Raw genomic sequence first — 17,696 nt, 5'->3', positions numbered from 1 at the left:
ACCCCATATACTAAGTACACACAAAAGAAAAACGGGGTCAAACGCTTAGAAAGCGACAGCCTTCATGCCGCGCTTAGCAGGCATGTTAGCGAGATTGGCGCGACGCACGCGTGGAGAAGTAAGGAAGCCGGCTGGGAGCTTGATGGTTGCCTCACCGGCTGCTTCTTGTTGCTGTTCCTGTGCGGCGGGCGCTTCGGCGGGCGCTTCAGCAGGTGCTTCGGCAGGGGCTGAGGCTGAGGCCTCGCCCTTGTTGTCTTGCGCAGCGTCCTCAGCGGGCTTCTCGGCTTGAGTAGCCTCCTCTTGCTTCTTCTTTTCCTCCTCAGCAGCCTGCTTGTCTGCCTCCTCCTGCTTCTTCTTCTCTTCTTCGGCGGCCTTCTTGTCGGCCTCATCCTGCTTCTTCTGTTCCTCTGCAGCCTTCTTCTCCTGTTCCTGAGCAGCCTTGTCAGCCTCTTCCTTGGCCTTCTTCTCTTCCTCAGCCTTCTTCTTCTCTTCCTCAGCTGCCTTCTTCTGCTCCTCTTCGGCCTTCTTCTTCTCTTCCTCGGCAGCACCGGTTTCAGCAGGCGCCGCAGGGGTGCTCATGGCCGGGGAAGCAGTCATGTTGGCAGCACCAGTAGCCTGTGCAGCCTGATCCATAATCAAAGAGAAGCTTTCGGTGACCTCAGCCGCAGGAGGAGCAGACGATGTAGGCGGTGCAGCTTCGCTACCGTTCATGCCACCGGCGGCTGGGGGCATCTCAGCAGCGGGAGGTGAAGATGGCATTTCAGCGGGAGCATGAGGCATCTTGGCAGGAGGAGTCATCTCAGCAGCAGGAGGCATCTCCGCGGCAGGAGGTGGAGGAGGTGCCATTGTATGGGCAGGGGGAGGTGATGGCATCACATGAGCGGGAGGTGGCGGTGGCATCTCTGCAGCAGCGGGGGCAGATGGAGCTGGCATCTCATGAGCCGGGGGTGGAGGAGGCATTTCCGCAGCAGGAGGTGGAGGGGGCGCCATAGTATGAGCAGGAGGTGGAGGTGGCATCTCGGCGGGAGGAGGTGGTGGTGGTGGCATCTCAGCAGCAGGAGGAGGGGGCATAACATGTGTAGGGGCCGGGGCAGGAGTCTCGTGAGGCATAGCAGCAGGTGGTGGAGGAGGTGGAGGGGTGGCAGCTGGAGCCTCTGTCTTCATGGCCATAGAGATGCTGGCCATTTCCCGCGAGACGTGCATAGCTTCCATAGCATCAGCCGATGCCTTATGGGCAGCGTCCTTTGCTTTCTCAGATGCAACGTGCATGGATTCCATGGCTGCTGCAGCCTCCTGGTGTGCCTTTTCCTTTGCTTCGGCTTCTGCTTGGTGCATAGCCTCCATCTGCTTAGCGGCCTCTTGGTGGGCCTTCTCCTTTGCTTCTGCCTCTGCCTGATGCATGGCTTCCATCTGCTTAGCGGCCTCTTGATGAGCTTTTTCTTTGGCCTCCGCTTCAGCTGCATGCATTGCTTCCATAGCATCCGCGGAAGCTTTGCCAGGATCAACTCCTGCGGCTGGTGCTGGTGCAGCCTCGGCAGGCATTTGCGTGCGCGCGACGACACGAGTAGGCTTGAGGTTTGCATTCGGGAGTAGCTGTACGTTCCTTGGAAGAGGACCGGCAGCTACGGCCGCAGCCGAAAGGAGAGTGAGTAGTGGGTAAATAGTCTTCATTATGAATGGTCGGGTTCTTTTTTTTGTTTTCCTGAAAGGACTGGATGCGGATCACCGAGTGTCTGTGTATTACAATGGTAAAATGAAGGAATGAAGAGCACAGCTCAACAATGATTAAAATATGAGTGCTCGGCACTGTTGAAAAGAAGGTAAGGGACTTGAAGACGGCGTTGATGAAAGAGATGACAAAACCTATGAGGCGCCGGGCCTTTCGCGTTATATGTACTTTGGGCTGTTGCTAAGAAATAAGGCCGAATCGGAACATCCATCTGGGAGCAAAAACATTACGTGGAATCGGTGTAAACTTGCAAGTGTTTGATCTCGGCCTCCTGGCCGCATTCTCTGCATAGCCATGATGCCTTGAGGCACCAGGGCGACCAGACAGGGCAATCCAAAGGCAATCTCCCCACTCTTCTCCAACATGTACAGCTGCCATTTTGCCGTCTAGCCGCAAGTGATGGTGCTTGGCACGAACATGCTAGGGTAAAACCCATGTGCTGAATGAGGCGCTGGGCAACGAGGTCCAATCAGAGGCGTTAGATACCAGCGGACAGACCAAGAGCGCGACTTCAGCGGTGGCAGTCTTGGCCTGACAGGAACTGTCGGAGAATACGTAGCAAGTCCAGATGCAGGAATATTGCAGTGTTGAGGCTCTGTTGGTCGATGCCATAAGGCCTATGCGCGTTAGGGATGTGAGGCGAATAAGGTTTCAACATTCCGGAACGAGCAACGGCCCGCATGTCCTGACAGCCTCGAACCCCAGGCCCAAGCCACCGTCCCTGCCAGAGGCCGATATTGATGTCAGTGATTCTGGCTCTTGGAGGTTCTTGAGGGTCGCCCAGGTCCCTGTTCGTGTTTGCAAAACCCGTTGTAGCAAAGTGCCTGGTTTCAGCGCACGCCACGGCGCCGGTTGCGACCTCATCCGAAGTAAGGCAGTGGGATACAATCGAATCAGGATTTTTTTTTCTTGATGGTCGGCATGTGTTGCCGGAGGAGCTGATGCGATCGAGGAAGCAGAGACCAGGTTGTCGTGATGCTGGCACGATGGAATGATGGCAAGCTGTAACTGCCTAGTATACCACAGAGCGAAGAGAAGCAGATCAGACGCCCATACTCATTTCTCCAATGAAAGACTACCCCAATCTTTCATGCTGATTACACAGAACTATCGCTCGAGACAGGATGGCATGTTGAAGGTGTCGCGCAATAGTCTCCGCATGCGATGGCGATCGAGGATCTTCAGTCCGAGGGCACGGGCCTTGTGCAGCCGTTGGGACCATACTACCAATCATCGCATATTCGACCTCGGAATTCATATTCGCAGCAAGGGCAGCACAAAATCTCTCCTGGAATCGCTCGTTAAACCCTTGGAAGTCACGGCAAAGCATAAAGTTTTATTTCTTCGGGAACAACCCATGATCATGCGCGGCGGTATGTCCACGTTCCATGCTCGCGACCAGCCCTGTCCTTTGTCAAACAACGTGGGAAATCTCGGTATGAGGCGTCAAACGCATCCAATGCACCCAGAAAAAAGGTTTGCGCCCGTCTGATCAGACGACGATCTTCATGCCTTTAAAGAATTATACCATACCAATGCTAGCAAGGCCGTTGTTAAATGGCTCCAACCTAGCATACAGTCCTCCACAAGTCGATCCAACTGGTCTCTTGAGAAGGGTACCGAAAATATCCTGCATTTATGGAACGTACAATGCCCGATGAAGGATTTTCGTTTCTTTTGTCCAATGCGGATGTTGGAACCGACAATACTCTAACGGAGCCACAATAGTTTGGCAAACGTATTCGCAAGGCATGAAATCTGGCAACTCTGATTCTCGAGAGGTCTCATTATATGCTAGCCTTGAGCATATTGGGAGTGGAGTTGTTTCCTGGACATCCTTAGATGAGAAGGCGCCCATCGTTGAACAGTTGATCCTGCCCCAGGATGCGGCAGAGGTTTCAGCACAAGAAAAAGGTAGCGCAGTGGATAGTTCAAACAAAATCAAAGGTCTGCTGACTGTCCTCCGTCAAGTGCCCATCTCTGAATAACTCACCGTCCATCAATCCGAAAATGAAGCCACCGCCAACGACTTGATGACGGCTACCTGACGGGCGTATGATAGTAGGATATGGACATCCTGCGACAATACAAACATCGTCCCCTACCAAAACACCACGGGTTGCAAAGCCCATATAGCCCTTCTCTGTGACTATTAAGCTTTTTCTGTCCACCCAATCCATGATTCTTCGCCTCACAGTCTCAAGGCTGACGCGTTCTGAAGGAATTTGCCAATCTATATCTGCTTGGAAAGCGTCGGGGTATGATTCAGACCCCCAAAAAGGCGCCATACGTTGTTGCGGGGTCATTGCAAGGAAAGCGCTATGGTCTTTAGCGTCCTTGTATGGCTCAACCAGATGATCGATGGCTCCGGTAACTGCCGCGAATCGCAAGCTCATTGAGATTTCGTCTGTAACAGTTTCAAATACGGCCGTGAGATTGTTCTGTTCGACAAAAGTGAGGAATCGCCCATGCAACAAGGGGTTTTCCTTCCCACAGTCTAGTAGCCAGTGCAAGAACGTACGGATGCCATATATTGAAAGTCGGTGTTGAAATTCGTCGACGGAGTGATATCCGAGGATATTACAGCAAATTGCTTGAAGGAAGGTAGCCCCCGTTGGATGAGACATGGTGATGTTGGATACAATGAAATCGAATAAAACTTCTGTCACCTGTTGAGGAATCGAGAATTGGAAGACTGACTGAACGGTGTCTACTACGCACCCAGAGGTCCGTAGCAACTGAAGAGAAGTTGTGGGGAAGATTCTTGCTTTCCATCCTCCATGGGCATGCACACCAATCCAGTCTTGATGGGTATATTCGATGCAATCTCGGCGGAAATTTGGTGTCCAGGACGGCAGATTCGGGACGAAGGGATCGATACTACTGTCCGGCTCTTGTCGAAGGATGAGGAGTCCGCTTTGTTTGGCGACATTTTTAACTAATTCAATGAACACTTGAGCTATTGGCTTGGTATAGTCGACAGTGACAGGTATAGGACGTTCACAAAAACCCAATATTCCATAGATTTTGTCGCGGGATCCGTAGCATCGCATCGCACCAGGCTTGATACCACATCAAGGATATTCCCCAGATTGGCTAACCGTAGTTCAAGCGTGGGGGGGTGAGGCAAGTTCCCACGAAGCGGTAATGATCTCATCAGCACTGTCTTTCCACCGAATGCTCTTGCATCGAATACAATCGATGATGTCTCGGAAAACCATGATCATATTGAATGATACAGACATGTAGCCGGAAATCATTGTTACTTTGGGTGGAAGAACGAGCTCTTGCTGAATCCAAGTTCTATACCAGTATGATCTAGAAAACACCAGTCCTATGTCTTGGACATCAGACATGCCCAATGTTGATTTACCGTCCCGAAGATTTTGGGCAATATAATCCTGGAGGCCAAAGTACATTTGGTTGCACTGAACTTTGGCAAATTTGATGGTGAAATGGTCAATGTCCTCAACACGCTTGGTGAAATCACCCACGAAACTGCAGATGAGGGAAAATACACGTTGCGCGCTACCATCGTCATCTTCACCCAGCCATGCGTAAGTCAGTGTGGTCTTGGAATACAGTTTGCTCATCATGGCCACCTGTGAATTCCTTTCATCGAGATCTTGCTGGTTGATGCACACTGCATCGACCCAGAGAATAACTTCTGAGTCGGACTTACGGATGCGCCGTAGTGCAGCTTCGAGATTGTGGGTAACCTGGACTCTGATACCATTGACTATAATGTATTTGGTGATGTCCTTTCGGCCCCATTCATATGATAGAGCCTTGTACAATGGTTGTTCGGCAAGACTAGCAGTGAAAAGCTGGCACGAGATGATGCTTTCCGGGATGTTGGTGGGATGTATGCGAAGAAATCGAAATTTTTCTCGGGTTGGGTTAAGTGGTTGATAAAGTGAGATGTTTGCCATCTGGATAGCTTATGGTGTGGAGAGGCAGCTACAATATTCATGTTCCCGTGGAAGCCGGGCGTTCAGATCCTAAATAGCCAGCGCTGTCAGGGCGTATTGGGGGCGGTTTCAATTACCTCGTATGTCAGGCAGGATGGCTGTGTACATATGAGAAAAGCGTGGCGGTGCGTGTGGGGAATGGTTGCACAGCCACCAAACATCACCACAGCGTCTGCTATCGACGAATGCAACAGTCAAGCACAAGACATCCGCTTATATCGCCCATAATTGCGGCCAAGCACCACATATAAAGGAACGGCTATTCCCTCCATAACCCTATCCTGCAGTTCAAAATGGCTATCCGCATCTACCCCGCGACTCCTTCTGTTGCCCCACGTCTCGCTAGTATTCATGTATCAGCCTTCTCTTCCAACCGGCTCATGCGCGCTATCTATCCTACGCCAGCAATTTGGGCAGCATTTGAACACGCCGTAGAAGAAAAGCTAATCGCCGACATGCTCGATGAAAGGACGAGTGTGATGGTTGCACAGTCTGCAGAAACGGAAAAGGATGGTAGAGGAGAGATAGTAGGGTTTGCAGTATGGTGCCACGCTTGTCCGGAAGACAAAGAGGAGGAAAGGAGCAGCAATGTCAAAAAGACATATACAGCACCGCGTTGGAATCTACCAGAGGGGACAGATTGGGAGATTTTAAATGCATGGAGAGCTGCTGCTGCGAAAGTCGCGGAGCATACTATTGGAGATTGTCGGCATTACGGTGAGTATACATGTCACGTTTCGTTTCTAACTGACTCTTGGTAATTTCTGCCTCGACAGAACTATCCTGGATCGCCATATCACCAAGCCATGGCCGCCAAGGCGTGGGCAGAATGCTACTTGACTGGGGCCTCGACACATGCAACAAACAACGGGTGCCTGTGTACTTGGAAAGCACCGTGGATGCGGCCGAGAGACTTTATGCAAAAGCTGGATTTAAGGAAAAAGGAAGAATTCAGTTGGTGGTCAGGGGCGAGTTGTACGAGGAAGTTGCTTGTGTATATGAACCAAGTGGTATGCAAGACGAGGATGACGCGAGGCTGAGATGAAGGGCCGCTTGAGGATATAGGCTCTCAAACACACCCAGTACGCCTACGCGATGATGACGGATACAGCAACCCAGTAAGCAGGGTGGATCGATAAGTACCCGGTTCCCACACATGGTCAGTCATTCAGAAGATCTGCGTAGGCTATGATCTCTTGACGGGGTTCTCGCTAAAGATGCGATCTGCTCGGGATCGGTTTCGAGTGCCGGGACGCGCCATGAGGTGCGTCATGGGCATACTAGCGGAACAACCTTCCCTGCTGGGACGCAGGGGCTCCGCTCCCATTGGCATCTCGTTTGTTGGTTCAGTCAGGTACTATTTCCGGATAACTGAAAAGATCTTCAGCAACATGCGGGATTCGCCTTCGGAATGGATGGAATGGGTTTAGGATATTGTGTGATATTTCGTCATGTTGAGGTGATTGCTAAGAAGAAGGTTTCGTCCGTATTCTACATGCTAATTTTGCCTAGGCACACGGAGTGATACACTATATGCTAATATGACAGTACAGATGGTGCATGCTAGTTCAATTCGCCCAGCCAGAGAGCTGTGATATCTGTGCGAGGCAACACATGTGCGCGTGACCGTTACGGCGAGTGCGTTTGCAAAAAGAGGCGGTCTACGATACTCCTTTCTGTATAGCAGATATACCGCATACACACATGTTACTGTATAGTAGACAGTAGATACCCCTTGGAGGCACGTCGCAGAGAGGCCATAGTCAGGGACTGTGTGGATCCAGCGATGCTTCTAGAGCGTGCTCTAATTTGCTGCTGACACGGTGGCAGCGCAGCCAAGGAGGGATCGAGGGGCCATTTGGACCAGTGTTCGCTGTCGCAGGCCCCACGGGGACTCGCGTCGTCGAGTCGGGGGTGAGGGCGAGTGTGCCGGCGGGTAGTGGTGAGATGGATTTTTTCACAGAGCATTTCGGGTGTCGCTGACTTTAGCCCGTCTGCTGGTGGCGGTGGCCAATCAGCGAATCCATGACACACAGATTTCCACTTTTAGCCGGGCCCGTTGCATCACCCGTGACCGACGTCGCCGCCTTTGGCTTCGAGATTGCTCCCACACTTCTCCTTTCGGCGCCTCCCAAGCATCGCTACCATCTCTTGATCCATTCTTTGGATCCACCGCCAGGTCGCGCCCGCGACGCACTGGTCGTTTGGGTTCGCATCGACGGCCGCAAACGCAGTTGGGCCCATGAGGTAACGCCGACGACGACTCACTGCCCAAGCCCTGAGCACCCAGCACCACGCCGATATATGCTGGACTCCCCCTCAAACCACATCTGCCCTCATCCATTCGGTCCACACAAAAGCACTCTCTCTTCATTGCCATCTCCCCTTCCGGGCGCCCCATCCCCCCCGCAATGGAGCCCACTTCGTCCCATTCATCTGATCGCACAAACGGCGATGCTCACGAGCTCGACCACCTTGCCCCCACCTACCCAACACCCTCAGTACAGCCTGAGCAGGCAACGGGCAGGACACGCGTGCGCTTCAACAGCTCGGCCAATGTTGAAGTCCCCATTTCTCCCCAGCTCTCTCCCAGCAATGAGCCCGTTCAAGGGTCCGATTTGGCAGAAAACACTGTCGACCAGCACACGGCCGATGCCGAAGAGCTGCTCAATGCCCACAATGCCCGCCTTGCACATGCTGAAACCGCACGTGCTGAGAGTTCAGAAGGTCATGCTTTTAATGACACCGACTCGGACGGTGGCTATGCCGTCACAGGCAACAACAATGGAGGCATCTTCTATCAGATCCTCCAGACATACAAGAACCCCGTACCTGCCTTCCCCGACGCCGCCTCCGAGCACAGCAACACCACCCCTCCCCATCCCGTCTCTTCTTCTGGCGCCAACACGCCAAAACGGAAATGGTACAATGCCAACAAGCCCATCCAGTCAACCGACACACTGGCCACTCTGATTGGTGCTTCGGCCAAGTTGGCCAACCCCAAAGATGAAAAGAAAGACCCTCCTATGCGACCACGCCAGCACAAGCGCACGGCTAGTGGTGGCATTGTTGCAAAAGTCTGGAAGGCCAAAGAAGACCAGGACGCCAAGATCAAAATTCATGTGGCCAACATCCTCAAGCGACAGCAATACATCATTCGCATGTGTCGTGCTCTCATGCTTTTTGGCGCACCCACTCATCGCCTCGAGGAGTATCTTGCCATGACAGCAAAGGTTCTTGAGATTAACAGCCAGTTTCTCTACATCCCTGGTTGTATGATCATTTCTTTTGACGACAACCTTACCCATACCGCCGAAGTCAAGATTGTCCGCACTGCCCAGGGCGTCAACCTGGGTAAGCTCAAGGACACCCATGAGATTTACAAAGAGGTCCTGCATGATGTCATCAGTCTCGACGAAGCTCTTGCCCGCCTCGATACCGTCATCAACGCGAAAGACCGCCACCCCGTCTGGTTGACCGTCATCATGTATGGCTTGGCCAGCGCGGCCGTTTCCGTCTTCTTCTCAGCACGCTTCATTGACATGCCTATTATCCTCGCCCTTGGTATGGTTTTGGGCGTGCTCCAATTGGTCATCGCTCCACTCTCCAAGACGTACAGCACTGTTTTCGAAATCTCGGCTACCATTCTCATGAGCTTCCTTGCTCGTGCTTTTGGCAGCATTGACAATGGAAACCTCTTCTGTTTCTCAGCTATTGCACAGAGCGCCATCGCCTTGATCCTTCCCGGCTGGTTGGTCCTGAGCTCTGCCCTCGAACTCCAGTCCCGTGCCATTGTGCCCGGCTCCATCCGACTCGTCTTTGCCATCATCTACTCTCTCTTTCTGGGATATGGCATAACCGTCGGCACAGCCATCTACGGTGCTATCGATAGCAATGCCACCAACGCGACCCAATGCCAGGAACCCCTACACCCATACTGGAGCTTCCTCTTCGTTCCTCTGTATGTCTTCTTCACGACCTTCACCGTACAAGCAAAGTACAAGCAAATGCCCGCCATGATCATCATTGCATTTGCTGGTTACTTGGTCAATTTCTACGCCAGCAAGAAATTCTCGTCCTCTGCTCCAATCGCATACACATTCGGTGCCTTCACCGTCGGTGTTCTGGCCAACCTCTACAGTCGACTGCGCCACGGAGTTGCTGCTGCTGTCCTCCTACCCGCCGTCTATGTACAGGTGCCTGGATCTCTTGCATCAAGCGGGAGTATCAACTCTGCTCTGAAAACTGCATCCGCCTTGATCAAAGGCGCAGCGGGAGCGGCTGATGTAAGACACTTGATAACATCTCAAATGGTCACTTCTAACGCAAATTAGTCGAGTCCCGATAGTTTGAACGCTATCGTCTTCAATGTCGCAGCTTCCATGATCCAGATTGCCATTGGCATTACTGTCGGCTTGTTCATGGCGGCCCTCCTCGTCTACCCAATGGGCAAACGACGGAGTGGTCTCTGGACTCTATAGAGTATACCTTCTGATTTTTTTTCTTGTTCTGCATAGCGATACGGCGTCTCGGAAAACTAAAAGCGAAGGCGTTTGGCGGAGTTTGCATGCTAATCACGAGTAGTTGTCAACACTACCACGTTCAATCTGGTCGGTGCCTCATGGCAATGCGTGGTGTCGAGGTGAAGTGTGAAGGTAAGCCCCATTGCAGCTACGGTCGATTCCAGCGCAACCTCCAAGCAACCTTCGACCGCCTTGTGACAACCATTCCCTATCCCGGTAGCCGTTGCGACATACCATATCCATCCGGCCACTCCCGCAGCCTTTGCGACATCCTCCACCTGGTCACCTAGCAACCCTTGCCTAAACCATCCACCCGGTCATTCCCAAAGCCCTTTGCCATATACCCACCCGGATAATCCCATAACCTTGGAGTCATTGCCCTTCCGGAACCTCCCTCGGAGCCCCCTTTGGAACCCTGGACTCTTATGAAACTGCCCTTACGATTTGGTTTCCTTCCTTGGCCTACCTTTAGTTTGCTTTCCCTTTGCGCCAATTTACTTACTTTAGGGCCTGCGATTACCGATTGCGACATATGCTGTACCCTACGGTTCCTCTTATACACGGACTTCCAAGCAGTATTTAATCCCTGCACCTTTGCGTCCTCGTCTCCTGCCCATGATGCTTTGTTAATGTTTGCAAAGCTCATGTCAGTGCGAGGATGATGTCTATGTATTTAGTGTGATGACTGTTATCATTAATGCCAGTGAAGATGTGAATTGTTAACCTTGGTAAAGTGGGCATGTTGGCGATGAGAGGCGGGTATTAGGGGGATTGATAGGGTTCTGTAGTAAATAGACGATAAAAATGTTATGATTGAGTTTGAAACATGGTCTTGACAAACATGGATGCTCTTATTGGTGCATTTCCTATTTGACCCAAGTGCTCAGGTCGAAGAGTGCGTATTGGATGTGGGATTGAATGAATGAATGAATTGTTGAAGTATGGCCTAGCAGTTGCTTCAAGTGGGCAAAAGGCTTCTGTTTCTCTTTTGTTTATTAGATTATTAGTTTCTGACACTACACTCGACATGTACTTGGATAACCGGAGGTGGGATTGTGAAAGACGGCCGAGAGTGAGTAGTTGAGTATGAGTAGTTGAGTAGAGGAGGAGGAGGAGGAAAATGACGAAAAAGAGAGGAAGTCCAAGATGCACAGTCAAAGTTCAAACCCATCACTCCACGTGAACAATTGCTGATCAAGCCTCTCTCCCTCTCAAGCCACTGCCCAATCCACACAGTGACGTCGCCATACCTCTCCCGCGCCCCAACCCCTACATACGCAAGCACACACACACACACACACACGCAAGCAATCTAAGTAAGCAACAAGCGCACCCAAGCTTTTCCCTCTCTTCCCAAGACACGCCCAAACCCTACGTCAAGCCGCATGAAGTTGAGGCTCAAAATCCACACACCCATGCGCACGTCCCTGCATCCTCACGTCAAAGGCTTTTCTCACACATGCACACGCGCAGTCTCTCTCGTCCAAACAACGACACTGAAAGGCGAAGAAGAAGTGCGTGTGCGTCTAGAAGGATGCATGGAAGGAAACGCACCGACCACCACCACCACCGCCCAATCGCTGCAGTCAGGATATGTATGTATGTATGTATGTAACTAAGGACCCGTGCTGGAACTGGCAGGCTTTGGCTGGGCTGCAGCTTGGGTCGACTTTTTTGGTCTTGGGTTTTTGGGAAGTGTGGCTGGCTTTTGGAGAAGAGAAAGAGGGAAAGGGGCTTGATTGGGTGGTTTGGTCGGGTACTGCTTACGCGAGGGGGGAGCATATGGTTTAGTCTTGCATTGTGTGTGTCGCTGACATGGGGGGGTTGGTGGTAAAGATTCGGTTGCGGGTCGGTTCCGAGCGGTGGTTTTCATTTTTTGGGTCTGGGGGGGGAAGGGTGCACGGGCGGTTTAGACACATATACGTACGTACGTAGTTTTTGTGTAAGATGATAGTATACTGGATGCTATGACGATAGTGAGGTATTTTTCGACAAGGGCATGTCCTGGGGAATTTGTGACTCGAGATGCGTTTTGGAGCTTGCGGACAGACGCGGAATCCGCAGGCAAGCATTTCCAGGCGTCCCGTTGACGCGTACGGTGGTCGGGCATAATCGGCAAATGTGTATGTTTGAGTGACTTTCCGGTGTGGTTTTGTTTTAGGGGGGGGAAAGAGGGCAGCTGGCTGGCAGGAAAGGACAAGTGACGGACGGATCGCTGTTAGAGGCGGAAATAACGAAAGGCGGGATGCGAGTGTGAAGCTTACCAAGAAGCTAGAAGAAACAAGTGTTGGGGGAAGCATTCAAGCGAAAGGAATGAAGGACGTCTACTAGGGTAGACTATGATCTACAATAGGAGATTCGTTTGTGTATACACAAGGCGTAGTCTACCAATACAGGTGCATCGAGTATCCAACCACGACGGATGTCCGATGGTGGCTGGTTGTTTCTCCCACTCCCCCATTCTCAACGATGAGTTCCCCGCGCGTCAAGATGCCACGGAAAAGCTTGGCATGCGCATGGTGTGGGCTTTTGTGTGTGGGTGTCGTACGATGGATCTGGAGCATGGAGTATCGGAAGCAAGCAGCCAGCGTCAGTCAGTAAAAGCAGCAATGTCCCAGTGCTCTTGTAGGGCTGTATTAGCGTCCGCCGAGTTGACCTGGCACTGGACCCTGAGGTGCGCCGGCCCCATGACGCTATGACGATTGGGGACTGTGCTAAGATATTTATAAGGCGGGACGGATAGGCTGGGGGTTGAAATGAAGAAAATGAATGCAGGCCGACTCGTGGTCGTCAGGCGTTCTCACCAGTCAAGCGTCAGGTGCTGGGAATCCTTCAGTGCTTGTTATTGAGACGGCTGTGTTGATAAATGCAGAATACTTGCATTAACAATTCACGGGCTGGGACTAGTGGTGTCGATAGTTTCCGGAGCGGGTACACAACGACGCGGGAGAACAGGAGAATCAAACCCCACGAGTGGCTTAAATTTGGTGGTACATACACAGGGTCTTTCTGGAAGTCTGTTGCTGTCGCTGACTGTTTAGCCGGCTGGGTAGGCTTGGTGCTTTACGGTGCAGCAGGAGAGTTGTGTCAGCAGCGGGGCAAGTCATGTTGAGTGGTTGTCTTGCAGGACCGATTATGTACGCAGGGTAGGAGATATCTTGGAGCAGGCTTGCTTGCTTGCAGGTAGCACGGACCTCGAATCAGTGGATGGGAGAAATGCAAATCAGATAAGATAGCCATATGCATATTGTCTCGCTGCTGTATGCATATGTGTAGACGTACTGCAGCGGCCGATGATCTTTACGACATGCGGCTAGCTGGCAGTGCACATGCGTATGTGGTCAAGGGGATTGGAGGCGGATGGGCTTTCCAGGCGAGGGGAATGGCCGGGGCCAGAGTCCAGACGGCTCGATGGAGGCTTGTACGTCACCAGAGCGGTCTTGTTTGCCCAAAGCAAAATTACTCTTTTCAGCCAGTAGTCTAGCGCAGTCGCAGCAGACAGAAAGCAGCAGAAGGCGGCAGGTAGGGCTGTGGTCTACTCGACGACCACGTGGATTGGTGCAAATATATGTGCAAGTCGTACGACACGGCACAGATGAGAGCGACGTTTGTGAAGGAGTAGGTGGTGCATCGGTGTAGACTGTATACAAGTAGTGTGTATAGGTGTATGCTAGTGTTGCGGCCAGCACGGGTCAACGGGGGCAATAGGTTGCTTTTGGGGGGAGCAGAATGATGGAGAATGAGTCGATAGCGCCGCGGAGGTGGCGTGGGGAGGGGAGGGTACAATAGTTGCACTGTGGGAATAGGCGGGTAGCGGTCGCTTACAGCAATGTTACATGGAAGAGGTTGCTGATAAGTCATGGCTATGGCGCTTACGTGGACTGGTAGAGTCGAGAGTAACACGTGCTAGTGCCGGTCATGCCCGCCCGCCAATCCCCAGCCTCGACACCCCATCTTTGACCGATCGAGGCAGCCAAATGCTACCAGCCATCAACTACACGCGATAATGCGTGCTTTTTACAAAGACACTGCCGACCGACTGTCATGGTCTGTAGTATACCCTCTTGACATGGTGACAGCAGTAGCAGTAGCAGCAGCAGCACTCACTCGCCAATACTAGTCGCATGGCAGCAGCATGCTCGTCCGTCGCCCAATATGCAGGGCTGTTATCGCAGAGTCACCGCTTGGAGCGGCTTGTGGCCGGCTATTGTGTGTACGACGCAGGCGTCCTTTGGGCTCCGTGTGCTCGCTGTCGTCGTGTTGAAGCGAGGCCGAGGGGCGGTGACAGAATTGGAGGGCGGCTGCATCTGTGGCTGTCTGTGGCTAGCGCGAACGACACGTGACCCCGACCGAACTTCGGCCTCTGCCTGCCCTGCCTCCCCTCACCCACAAGCAACACATGCAGACGAGCTGAAGGTCCCCCCGGGCTCCGTACGTCACTGCAGCGATAGCGACACCTGGCTCTCCTGTCGTTGGCTAGTGTACCACCAAACCACAAGAGACGGTCCCGGACACCACCCACGGCTCTGCATGTGAACAGCCCAGTCACCAAAACCACCCCCCCCATGCCACTCGAGTGGATGTACTACCTGCCTACTAACTACTACTACCACTCCTCCCTACATACCCTCTGCCCCTCGCCACCGCTGTCTCGCCCTCCTTCAGCCTTACCACGCATAGTCAGCGGCCCTCTTCTCGAAAAGACACGCCCAGGCACCTTTTGGATGCTGTCAAAGGCGGGCACAAATGACGGGCGTGCGTGCTGCACATGTGCGGGTTAGCTCAGCAGGCCTGCCAATCTTTTATCAACCACTCAAACCAGCATAGCGCACGCCTCCATGCACGCCCCTGGCCCGCGGCAATCGGTGGTCCAACCTGGCGAGCCATTCCTCGACGAGAATAACAACATCTTGGGATGCCCGCTGCACGCCTGGTCTGTGCCCCGGACGCGTGGGCCGAAAGTATTGCGACAGTCCCACGCAAAGGCAAGCGTCAGGCTCGCCTTATGCACGTATTTTCGCTCAGCGCCACATGTCTAGGCTCCGCTGTGGCCGTTGGAAGCGGACATGGTGTCATGCCCATGGCTATGGCCTTTGCCAAATCCCTGTCCAAGCCCTCGGCCACCATCTCTACCGACTAGTACGTCGACGCACTCGATGCCCGTCGTGCGCTTCCTGTATAAGATCTCAGCTTGCCCACCGTTGTGTAAGCCTTCTTCACCACATAAGCAAACTTGCCTAGACAGACATCGCCATCGCACGCCATACTTAGCCGCCCTCTCAGCCTTGCCATACATACTACTACCACCAAACCTACTAATCACCACCACCACTCTTCTCGTTATTGCTTACAGTGCACCCAACTACCACTGCAATGGATTCCCATTCCTTTGACTACTGGATGGCCCAGGGCAACTACGTTGTTCCCCCGCACCAGACCACCGTTTTCGACATGCCCCCAGAGCTGTCCAAAGTCCCCAGCCTCAGCGGATCGCCTGTAAGTTGTTGATCACGCTAGTCCCGTCTTCCTCAAAACTCATATCCAAAAGGTTTCTTCCACATATGACCAATTTCCCACCCAAATACAGCATGCATACTATCCTCAGATTGTCGACGAGCCCATGCAGTTTGGATCGTATCCCATGCCAATGACTCCATCTGATTTTGGATCCGACCACGACAGCCCATACTGCAGTCCCCGACCATTGCAACATGTCGAGCCAACCTTTGGAGCAGTGCACGCAGCCGCCCCAGCTGAGCGAACACACACAACCTCTGGCGTAAGTCTGACTCTAAAAATACCTTGCATCCGATCTAACAAATACTAGCGCCGACGAGCTCAAAATCGTGCTGCCCAGCGCGCTTTCCGTGAGCGAAAAGAAAAGCACGCACGGGATCTTGAAAACCAACTTGCTATTCTCAACGAAAAGTACAGCAAGCTCGAGGTTTCACATTCTGAACTCAACGCTGCGTACGAGAAGCTCCGGAAAACCATTGAGCTGCTCACCCAGGACGACGATGCCGAGGGCGAGGATGAGGACGGCACTTCCACACGTCGACGCAGCACAAACTCAGATACTCTACGGAAACTACTCGAAATACTGCACGGCGAGTTCAAGAGTACGACACCGGTGAAGACTGAAGCTGTTTCCTGATCAGCCAGCAATGTCTTTTTCTTCCACCATCGCTTGTTGCATCACTTCAATTCTTGTATACCCCTTCTTCTCGCCACGCTTCCACGACGATTGTTCTTTTGCAGCGCTTTTGCTTTGGGGTTTGGGGTTTTGGGCAGGTTACATACAATGACTCTGGCGCTCACTCGCTCGCTCACGACAAAATAAAAATTACTATCTAGGCAAATGTTTGTTTTGTCGGAAAGCGTAAATACCTTTTTAGACCGCGGGTAACTCCTTGACGCAGCTACGGCCGGAATAGTTATTTTGTTTGATAGGAAACCATAATGCCATAGAATCAACTTTTTTTTCCACACTACCTAGATACATATTTTTGCGTTAGCCCAACTAGGACTACTACTACTACTACTACTACTACTACCACTGTACCTCTTGGGTGCTATCTGCCCCCCCCCCCTCTCTCACGGACCCGTGACCCTTGCATCCGGGTTAACCCTAAAAATCCCAAATAACCGCATTCCGCTTGTCCTCGACTCCACCGCGCACCGGCCGCCGACGCCCCCATAACTGCACTTCTGCGCTAGAGCAAGCCACGGACTCGTATCCCGATATAGCAGGCCGAACAGTCAGCAAGCAAGCAAAAGCCCGGTATCCAAGTCAAGTTTTTTTGTCTCAAAGTTGGCTAGTTCTAAGCCAGCCTCATCAGCCCTCTCTTGTCTCTTGTTGTTGTTGTTGTTTTTGCTTTTTTTCCAATACATCCCGTCGGTTGGACATGGCTGGATCATTTCCGCCAATCAAAGCTTAGTTGGAGCGAGTAAGTTGTAGCTGGTCGCCTACAACAAGTAGTAGTATACACATGGCATTTCCCGTTTTTCCTTGTTTTTTTCTTGTTTTTTTCCCTCGCCTCTTGCTTTCCCTTTTAAGCATGCAGAGCTAGCTAGTCTAGCGACTTAGGGGACCCCCCCCCGTCAGGGCGGATAGAAAAAAAAGAAGGTCTCACATGTTACATGTACATGTATCTTAATTTGTATCTCGCTTCTCCTTCTTCTTCTTTTGGTGGCCTTTTAAGATCTGAGACATAGATGTCAATCGGAGAATGACACAGTGCATCGCTTGAAGCTGACTTACTTTACTACTTTTTTTTGGTTGTCTTCTTTCGCTTTTTGTTGCTTCAAAGGGGAGGAATGACGGATAGTGTACTTTACCGTTCTTAACCACACCCGACCTCTTTTTTTTGGCTGACCCCACAGACTGTTGGACAGCGCGCACGGCGGAGTACATTACATGAAATGGTCAAGCGAGGTGGGGGGGGGCAGCAAGGGCATACACGTAGGTGATTG

General features: G+C 52.2%; 6 protein-coding genes across 6 annotated transcripts; 3 read left to right on the top strand and 3 right to left on the bottom strand.

The window, feature by feature from the left end:
• Positions 1 to 45: 45 nt before the first annotated feature.
• On the bottom strand, positions 46 to 1,671 carry COCCADRAFT_2757 (uncharacterized protein; the record flags this gene model as incomplete). The annotated part of the gene is made up of 1 exon (XM_007711331.1): positions 46 to 1,671. The coding sequence occupies one exon, from the start codon at positions 1,669 to 1,671 to the stop codon at positions 46 to 48; it is 1,626 nt and encodes a 541-aa protein (XP_007709521.1).
• A 1,989-nt stretch (positions 1,672 to 3,660) lies between these two features.
• Positions 3,661 to 5,661, bottom strand: COCCADRAFT_34450 (uncharacterized protein; the record flags this gene model as incomplete). Its single annotated transcript, XM_007711352.1, has 2 exons — positions 3,661 to 4,532; positions 4,926 to 5,661. 2 exons carry the CDS (start codon positions 5,659 to 5,661, stop codon positions 3,661 to 3,663), a joined length of 1,608 nt encoding a protein of 535 aa, XP_007709542.1.
• Positions 5,662 to 5,993: 332 nt separating this feature from the next.
• Positions 5,994 to 6,745, top strand: COCCADRAFT_88948 (uncharacterized protein; the record flags this gene model as incomplete). Its single annotated transcript, XM_007711388.1, has 2 exons — positions 5,994 to 6,417; positions 6,477 to 6,745. 2 exons carry the CDS (start codon positions 5,994 to 5,996, stop codon positions 6,743 to 6,745), a joined length of 693 nt encoding a protein of 230 aa, XP_007709578.1.
• Positions 6,746 to 8,111: 1,366 nt separating this feature from the next.
• COCCADRAFT_88886 (uncharacterized protein) lies at positions 8,112 to 10,181 on the top strand (the record flags this gene model as incomplete). Its single annotated transcript, XM_007711387.1, has 2 exons — positions 8,112 to 9,986; positions 10,035 to 10,181. The coding sequence occupies 2 exons, from the start codon at positions 8,112 to 8,114 to the stop codon at positions 10,179 to 10,181; spliced, it is 2,022 nt and encodes a 673-aa protein (XP_007709577.1).
• Positions 10,182 to 13,564: 3,383 nt separating this feature from the next.
• Positions 13,565 to 14,084, bottom strand: COCCADRAFT_34447 (uncharacterized protein; the record flags this gene model as incomplete). Its single annotated transcript, XM_007711351.1, has 2 exons — positions 13,565 to 13,662; positions 13,724 to 14,084. The coding sequence occupies 2 exons, from the start codon at positions 14,082 to 14,084 to the stop codon at positions 13,565 to 13,567; spliced, it is 459 nt and encodes a 152-aa protein (XP_007709541.1).
• A 1,512-nt stretch (positions 14,085 to 15,596) lies between these two features.
• Positions 15,597 to 16,377, top strand: COCCADRAFT_2754 (uncharacterized protein; the record flags this gene model as incomplete). Its single annotated transcript, XM_007711330.1, has 3 exons — positions 15,597 to 15,719; positions 15,772 to 16,002; positions 16,051 to 16,377. The coding sequence occupies 3 exons, from the start codon at positions 15,597 to 15,599 to the stop codon at positions 16,375 to 16,377; spliced, it is 681 nt and encodes a 226-aa protein (XP_007709520.1).
• Between the last annotated feature and the right edge of the window lie 1,319 nt (positions 16,378 to 17,696).

The sequence above is a fragment of the Bipolaris zeicola genome (genome assembly GCF_000523435.1).
Source record: "Bipolaris zeicola 26-R-13 unplaced genomic scaffold scaffold_28, whole genome shotgun sequence".
Taxonomy (NCBI): Eukaryota; Fungi; Ascomycota; class Dothideomycetes; order Pleosporales; family Pleosporaceae; genus Bipolaris; species Bipolaris zeicola.
Note: the sequence above shows the minus strand (reverse complement) of the source record. Positions and strands in the feature narration are given on the sequence as shown.